At 32.6% G+C, this 9,084-nt stretch overlaps 1 protein-coding gene and 2 pseudogenes across 1 annotated transcript; 1 reads left to right on the top strand and 2 right to left on the bottom strand.

Moving 5' to 3' along the window:
• Nucleotides 1-1,309: 1,309 nt before the first annotated feature.
• On the top strand, nt 1,310-3,066 carry LOC114379070 (annotated as a pseudogene).
• Nucleotides 3,067-3,128: 62 nt separating this feature from the next.
• LOC114379071 lies at nt 3,129-4,215 on the bottom strand (annotated as a pseudogene).
• A 1,048-nt stretch (nt 4,216-5,263) lies between these two features.
• On the bottom strand, nt 5,264-6,131 carry LOC114379015 (protein CLAVATA 3). The gene is made up of 3 exons (XM_028337579.1): nt 5,999-6,131; nt 5,784-5,851; nt 5,264-5,591 (listed from the first exon to the last, which is right to left on the bottom strand). The coding sequence occupies exons 1-3, from the start codon at nt 6,072-6,074 to the stop codon at nt 5,418-5,420; spliced, it is 318 nt and encodes a 105-aa protein (XP_028193380.1). The 5' UTR covers nt 6,075-6,131; the 3' UTR covers nt 5,264-5,417.
• Nucleotides 6,132-9,084: the final 2,953 nt, after the last annotated feature.

The raw sequence follows: 9,084 nt of genomic DNA, 5'->3' as shown, positions 1-9,084 counted from the left end.
TATTATGTTGTGTTCTTTGCCTTCTTCTTACGAATATTTGGTGACAACCTTAACGTACAAGAAAGATTCAATCGATCTAGAGGCGATACAAATTGCACTTATGTCTCACTCTCAACAAAGACAAAATGTGATGGGGAGTTCGTAAGGTGATGGTCTATATGTCAAGAGGAAACAGAAACGTGAAAGGACACAACTTACAAGGAAAAGGTCAAGGCAAATTGTTAGAGTACAAGTGTGAGGTGAAATCTCACTTGAGGTAAAAATGACAAAGTTGAACATCATATAAGTGAGAAGAAGACTCATAAACCTGATTCTTAAGGTTTTGGGTTAAAGTGTAATATCAAATTCATTTATGTGATTGCTCATGATTCATTGGTGTAAATCTCCTCAATGTTTATCCCACAATTGCACAACAATTTGTTATAAAAATAATCTTACCCCACTATTAACGATAATATTATATTAAAATGTGACATTTTTCTATTGTAATTCTTCTCTTTTATCTGTTAATTTTCTTTTTTGTCTTATACTTCCATGAACTCATTTGTTTCCTTCTTTCTGCATTTCCATCATTGTTCATCTTAGTAACATGACCAGAGAGTCATGACAAGTGGTGTCTCCCAAGACTAAAAGATTTCACCGGCAATAGTGTTAGTAACGAGCCTTTGCTTCATTAACTTTGTGAAACACACATGAAATATATTTAACGAGGAAATGAATTGAAGGGAAAACTGAGAAGAAGAAAAAACTAGACCTAAAGATGAAAATCATTCTCCCTTTAAGCAAAAGCTACCCAGAGTAGCTTCACTACAAAATTGATTGAGTCACAATCACACTTATTGGAACATCCAAACATCTTAATCAACCATTTTTATCACACTTTTTCAATGATTACGCATATTTGATGGTGAAAGATGTGAAACCAAACACACTCATAATTTATATGAGAAGATTAATAAGTATAAAAGTTATTCGATATTTCTTTAGATAGAATTTTTTGTTGATTCCAATAGAATTATGTAGGTTCATTTTATTTATGGACTTAACATAAAGTTTTATTTAAAATAAAGAAAGAATTTAAAAAATATGAAAAAAATATCTTGTTGACATTTCTGATTGCATATATATATTATTTCAAATCTACACATGTATAATTAATCTCAAATTATATCTTAAGCATCCATGTTCTAGCTTTTATCATCTCGTGAAATTATGTACTATAGCTGAAGCTGAACTATTGATATACTTGAAGAATTTTCTATAAATAATAAAAATATATATATACTGGAAGAATTATTCAAAAAACAATAATGTAAATAAAAAAAAAATTCAAATACAGAAGCGTAATCCCAGAGAGAGAGGGGATTTTGATTTTGCGAGAAGAATGATCCTTCCTCCGTTCAAGGCTATACCAACTCAACTTCCGCACCCTCCAAAATCTCCTTCACCAAATTCACTTCTAAATCAAACTCATTCCACTTTTTGTACTACTAACTCCAATACCAACCAAAGCCTCTCCCTAAGACACACCACAAAATATACCGACCCCATTGTAGCGTGGACAACGTCCATAGCAGACTGTTGCAAAAGTGGTCACTTGGTAAAAGCTGCTTCCAAATTCGTGCAAATGAGAGAAGCTGCTATTGAACCCAATCACATCACTTTCATCACGTTACTCTCTGCTTGTGCTCACTATCCCGCACGCACTAATTTCTCCTTTGGAACTGCCATACATGCACATGTTCGCAAACTGGGCTTGGACATCAACGATGTGTTGATGTCATGGTGGGCACTGCACTGATTGACATGTACGCTAAATGCGGTCGTGTGGAGTCCGCTAGGTTGGCATTCGACCAAATGGGTGTCAGAAATTTGGTGTCTTGGAACATGATGATTGATGGGTACATGAGGAATGGGAGATTCGAAGATGCTCTCCAAGTGTTTGATGGATTGCCCGTGAAGAATGCTATTTCTTGGACTGCGCTAATTGGTGGGTTTGTGAAGCTCTAGAGTGCTTTCGAGAAATGCAGCTTTCTGGTGTGGCACCTGATTATGTGACTGTTATTGCCGTCATTGCGGCGTGTGCCAACTTGGGCACACTCGGTCTTGGCTTGTGGGTGCACCGACTTGTGATGACGCAAGATTTCAGGAACAATGTTAAAGTTTCCAACTCGTTGAGAGACATGTATTCTCGTTGTGGATGCATAGAGCTTGCTCGTCAAGTGTTTGATAGAATGCCCCAGAGAACCTTAGTTTCATGGAACTCGATCATTGTGGATTTTGCTGCTAATGGGCTTGCGGATGAGGCTCTGAATAACTTCAATTCAATGCAGGAGGAAGGGTTCAAACTAGATGGGGTCAGCTACACAGGTGCTCTAATGGCATGTAGTCATGCTGGACTTATTGATGAGGGACTTGGAATCTTTGAAAACATGAAGAGTTCGTAGAATTTTGCCTAGAATGGAGCATTATGGTTGTCTTGTGGATCTCTATAGTAGAGCAGGGAGGTTAGAGGAGGCATTGAATGTGTTGAAGAATATGCCCATGAAGCCAAATGAAGTGATTTTGGGTTCATTGCTCGCAGCTTGTAGGACTCAAGGGAACATTAGTTTGGCTGAAAACGTGATGAATTATCTTATTGAATTGGACCCTGGGGGAGATTCCAATTATGTGCTTCTTTCTAACATATATGCAGCCGTTGGAAAGTGGGATGGTGCAAACAAGGTTAGGAGGAGAATGAAGAAGCGTGGTATACAAAAGAAACCAGGCTTTAGTTCCGTTGAGATTGACTCTAGCATTCACAAATTTGTTTCTGGTGATAAATCACACGAGGAAAAAGACCATATTTACGCAGCATTGGAGCTTATGTCCTTTGAGCTGCAAATATGTGGCTATATTCCAGATTTCTCCGGAAAAGAATCTTATGAGGATGATTAAATTTTGTAATTGAGTTGCAAACTCACAGTTAGGTAATAGACCTATTAATTCAGTTCAAAAAAGCAATTAATGCAAATGTACTCTTTCTACAAGCACACCAATCTACAAACGTACTATTTTTTATAACTATATATACCAGTCTAAATTGCTTATCATTAACTGGGAAATAAATTTGAAAGACACGATCAAAATTGGTTATATAATAATGAATATAAGGTTAAAACTATGGCGACGCAAGATACATGAACATGCTTATCCTTTAAGTTGTACGCTTTCTCTCATCAGCAAATGCCACGTACAATAAACTCAAACCGACGATGCAAAACTCAATTCCCTTCCATAAACCCTCTCTACTACTCTCTCAGTCACCTCAAGCTTCCCATGAGTTTTACATGCTCCCTACAAGGCACCCCACAAAGGCTTCATCAGGTTTAACCTCCATTCTCAAAATTAACTTCTCTGCTTCCTCCACCTGTTCGACCCTCCCCAACATATCCACCATGCACGTGTAATGTTGCAACCCAGGTTTCACCCCAAACCTCATCTCCATCATCTCAAAATATTCCCTCCCTTTATCTATAAACCCCCATGACTACATGCACTCAAAACTGCCGTATAAGTCACACCATCTGGCCTCCCCTGCCTCCACCATTCTATCAAACACCTCCCCACACTTTCCATGCATTCCATAACCCGCCATCATAGTTGAAAACGCAATCTCATTCCTTTTCCACATTCTATCAAACACCTTGCGTGCACATACCAAATGTCCGCCCTTACCATACATGTTCATCAAAGCATTCGAATTTGCCAAATCTAAGCCAAACCCATTAACCAAAACTGCTCCATGGACTTGTTGCCCGAGCCGCAGAGCCGATAAGCCAGCACAAGATTTGAGCACCACGGGTAAGGTGTGACGATCAAAGGGTTTATGAGCAAGCACCATTTGGCGAAAGATGGAGAGGGATTGGGAGAAAAGATTGAGAGAAGAATAAGCTCTGATGAGAGAGTTGAAGAGGAAAGTGGGCTGGCGAATGGTGAAGGAGAAGAGGATATTGGCTTCGTGCAATTGAGCACAACAAGCGTAGGAAGACACAAGCTTGCTTCGAATGAAGTCATTGTGTGAAATGCCTAAGGTGATGGTAAGTGCGTGGTTTCGTTTTAGATTGAGAAAGAACAGGCGTCGAGAAGTGTAGCGTAGAAAGGCAAGAGTTGGTGAGGTTTAGCCATCATCATCTTAACAAATCATATGCACAACAGCGACTCTTTTCGACTTTATGAAAGGGAGATAGAAAAAAAATGATCTTATAAACAAATATTGTATGAGTAAGAGTAATAGTATTTTTTTCATTTATCCATATATTGAATGAATAATATAATTTGTATATATATATATATATATATATATATATATATATATATTATTTTTCTTTACTTTTTTATTGATCATAAATTTTATTGTATTTGTATGTTTTTAATGTTATATATCATGAGTGATCATGTAACATTCTTTTTTTATGTGGTAAAAGATTATGTTTATTGTGTATTATTATAATTTTCACTTGTCTTTCATTTTCATGAATATATACATATGCATGTATATATACCTTTGTTAATACGGGCAGAGAATATTTTACCAGATTTGGTTTTGCTCCCATTATTTGGTTTGTTCAATTTGTTATGTTGGGTTGGATATTTGGATACTTTTTGAAAGTGGAAATGATTCGCTTGCGTCACCTTAGTGACATTGCTGTCATATCTAGCTGACCCGCGTCAGAATAGCATAGATAACATAACAGATATGAATAGAAGCTCTAGGTTAGTTATCTGCATATACATACTTTTGTAGTATTCGGGTGAAAGGAGCAGAACACATCATGTCACTGTTTTTCCCGTCCAATCCATGAATGAGCTGTGCACATAATCTTTTACCACATAGAAAAAGAATGTTACATGATCACTCATGATATATAACATTAAAAATATACAAATACAATAAAATTTACGATATAATAAAAAAATAAAGAAAAATAATAAAATATTTAAGTATTATTACTTAAAAAAAATAATCTGTCAAATAAGACTTGCTTCTTCCTTTTCTTTCCTTTTCCATATTTCACTGGTTTTAAATTAGTTAACTTAATTTAAATTTGCCTTTGCATAATGACATTTCATTCCAGCCTTAAAAAACTGCATGCATTAAATACTGCTTGATTAACATAAAATTAGCACAGAAACTAGATGATGCCATCTATTCTACTACAAGTAAAAACTAAAGCACTAACTAACTTCAACACCCATAAACATACACCTGAAAAAGGGGTGGAAATACTAAGAAGAAAAAAGAGAGAGGAAAATAGGTAAAACAAGAGATGAAAAGGAAGATGAGTGTATGTTTATATTTATGCCATAAGCTGGTAGATGTTCACACTGATAACTAATACTAGGCCAAGAGCACAAAGAAGGTTCCATCGGTGAGTTTAAGGGGTTTGAGGCTTTTTGGGGTTGACACCATTATGATGCAGCGGATCTGGACCAGAAGGAACCTTCCTTAACTCCCAATTCAGTGGCTTTTCACCATACTTGTTGCTTGATGATCCTTGCAGACTAGCCTTCAGAGCACTAGTTTTCTTATCCTTCAAAACAGACAGCACCTGCATATATACACCACAAGATAAAGTTATAGAAATTTACCCCAGAAACTATGTACCAAAAAAGATCTTTCTCACGTTACGATCATACAAAAATCACGTGAAAAAAAGAGAGAGAAATTAACCCCTTTGAAGTTTAAACCCCACACATACACATATATATATATATAGAGAGAGAGAGAGAGAGAGTCAGACCTTCCTGTTTGGAATGTCCCTTAGATCAGCTGCATTAGCACCAAAGCATTCATACGCAGAACCGCAACCTGCAACCAGTGAACAAAAATTATAAGAATGCTATAACACATACTCTAGCAACAAAAATATGAATAAAACAATACACAGTCTTATATTCCAATATTTGTCACTCAAATAACTATGGTAATAACAAGAAAAAAAGAACATTGACAAACCAGAAGGCTCCCTCATCAGAAGCAAGCACAAAAGCATAAGTAAAACCACAGTGGTAAAGATAAACTTTGACGCCATTGGAAAAAAAGTCTCAAGAGAATCAAGGTAGGTGGTAGGGGTGGAAGTTGCAAGGAGAGCAAGGTGGTGAACAAGTAATGTTGTGTGGTGAAGATCATAGGGTAATACACGTATTTATAGTGGTATGATTCAAGGATTTGAATGATGGCTCATGCAGCCATTTTAAAAAGAAATGATTAAAGAAAATAATGCGGAAGATTTAATTATTGCAAAACACATTTGATGCCCCTGCTCCCTCTGTGACAGCGCCGTCTTGTGTGGGTGTCGAGCCACCTGAAAATCACCTGGCAGCTGGTGCCAACGCAAAAATGTCCATCTAGTGTGTATATGATGCCAAAATAATCTGAAAAGGATCTTCTTTCTATTTTGATTCTTCAGGAAAAATTAGAATATAGAAGTGAACGTAGAATATTTTTTATACTTCAGGAAAAATTTTGATTGCTTTTTAACTGATTTTTGTTTTTGTTTTCTATAGTGTAAGATTTCTTTCTGTTTATATATAAAAAATAATTTATTTAATTTGAAAATTTTGTATTTGACTCCTTTTATATATAAAATTCTCTTATCTTGAACCAAAGACATTTATGTAACACAACATGATTAATTTTTTACAGGATAAGTTGAGAGATACCATGACAGACAAAAACCTTTATCTTTATGTTTGAGATCAATTTACCTTCTTTTACTAAATTGAAATTTAATTTTTAAAACAATTGTTGGTAATTTAAAATAATTTTGTATCAAAATTTAAATTAATTTTTGCAAATTCAAATTATAATTTTTATATTAAAATTATTTATTTATTATTAATTTTAATTACAATATCATTTATATATTAAAATAATATATTTATGATGAATTTCAATTAAGTAAAATAAATTTTACTCATGTATAATAAATAGAAAAAATACTAGTTGATTTTAAATTTTAAAAATTTCTCTTTTTTCATTTAAAGAAACAAAACACTTTCAGAGAAAAAATAAAATAAAAAAGTGGGATGGTATAATAAGTAAAAGTAAATACTATATATGCATTGAGAAAATTTATATTGCTATTCAATCGATCATTCTTTTAGCCAACCGTGTTATAATAAAATGAATTAGATAAAAGAAGTGTATAAAAAATAAAATTAATAAATAATATTGCTGAAATAAAAAGTAGTAGAAGGAGAGATACTCCTAATATATACTACCAAACATGATGCTAAAAATTAACATGTTGGAACTTTTAGCTAAAATCCTCTGATCCTAACTAGAGGCTTACTGCACATGTCTTCTACCCGATTTTAAGCGTCACAAGATCAATTTCATCTTTAAAATAAATTATTAGAATAAACCGTCAATCTTATATTTAAAGTATTTCTCTCTCTTTCAACTAGTGTTTTAAGTAAAATATAATTACTCATATAAATCATGTTAAATAATCTTTTAAATATTAAAAAACTCTTCAAAATAAGCATATATGCACATGAACTTTATTAAAATACATAAACTAATTAAAATAATAAATATTCGATACTTCTAAAATTACTTAAATAATTTTATTTTTTTTGTACTGTGTTCTTTTGAATATAAGCCTCGACGTCATGTCTCCCTTATGATTCTCTTCAACTCTTTTTCGGACATGGATTGCGGCTATCCCGTGTCTGATTTTTCCTGCTGAATATTCTATGAAAAAAATGACTAGCACACTTTTTATTTATTTATATATGTTGGAAGATATTGACCAGATAGAGATAAAATATCGTTCTTTATCATTTAGATTTTATGATTATATGAGCTTGGTTTTAAACATTAAGATGTAATCAAGGTGTATAAAATAGGTTTTGTTGAAGAGAGAAGATACCTAAGTTAGAGATGGGTCTATAGGTGACGGTTTGTGCTGAAAATTTATAATATTTGAGATGTTATCGTAGTTATAGATAAGAAGTGTCCAACCTTACTAAAATGTGTCTTTCGATAGTTCTATTTATGGTGTTACGTGTGTGTGTGTGTGTTTTGATATCTTTTGATCATTATATTGTTATGCATGAAGGGATTTGTTTCCTAACATTGGTACGTGAGACGAGCATTGAAACTTGATGAAATTGATGATAAATCTATATAGGATTAATTGTGTCGAAAGTTTTATTAGAAATGTGGAAGTCTGGTACTCAAGTTGCGTTCATTAGTGATAGCTAACAGCCTTATCGTTTAAATTTAGAATGTTATTAGTTTGATTTAAAAGATAAGGATGCAATGTGTATAAACAGGTTCATTATGAGGAGAGAAGATATCACCCAAGTGAAATGAGAGAGGGGATAATCTAACGAGGAGAATTTTCTTCAATTTATCTATAAAACTTGTAATCTTATTTCAAATAATAGATAATTATTGAGATATTCTCGTAAATATAAGCTAGAGATGTCAAATCAATGTTAAGTTGTGTTTTTTGTTGTTTCTATTTAAGGTATTGTGACTTATTCTCTTCCTTCCAGAATAAATAACGTTTAAGATTTTTTTTAAAATATAAATAATTTATTAATTTTTTTTAAAAAAATATTAAATAACTTTCTAATATATCTTTTATCTATTTAATTAATGATTCATTTATTTTTCATATGCATTACTTCTATTAAGTATTTAGTAAAGATATCCTTAAAAATAAAATATTTAATGCAACATTTGTTTTGTAAAATAACATAACAATTTTTTTTACTCTAAAATGATATATATTCTGAAACGGAGAGAATATTTCTTTTGGAGTCAAATATAAACAAGAAACTTGTTGGATAGGATGTATTTAAATATAAGTGAATTTAATTATTTTTATCTTATTTAATTAATGATATTATTTCTAAAGCAGTATTAATTTAATTATAAGTTTATTTTCAATATTTTTTTCATTTATGATATCAAGATTATATTTTAAAAATAACTTCATTTTTTACTTAATATTACTAAAATTAAATTAGATAAATTATTTTTTTAATTAGTGTGAAATCAATTATTTTTTCTTATATATATTCTTT

The sequence above is a fragment of the Glycine soja genome, chromosome 12 (assembly GCF_004193775.1).
Source record: "Glycine soja cultivar W05 chromosome 12, ASM419377v2, whole genome shotgun sequence".
NCBI classification, from domain to species: domain Eukaryota; kingdom Viridiplantae; phylum Streptophyta; class Magnoliopsida; order Fabales; family Fabaceae; genus Glycine; species Glycine soja.
This window is presented reverse-complemented; position numbering and strand designations above follow the sequence as displayed.

Bases quoted from the DNA above. Each gene is read 5' to 3' on its own strand.
- LOC114379015 (XM_028337579.1), bottom strand. From the start codon at position 6,074: ATGGCGTCAAAGTTTATCTTTACCACTGTGGTTTTACTTATGCTTTTG. The intron at 5,852-5,998 runs GTTTGTCAATGT...CACTGGTTGCAG, and splicing joins TCTGATGAGGGAGCCTTCTG to GTTGCGGTTCTGCGTATGAA. The intron at 5,592-5,783 runs GTCTGACTCTCT...GTATATATGCAG, and splicing joins GGGACATTCCAAACAGGAAG to GTGCTGTCTGTTTTGAAGGA.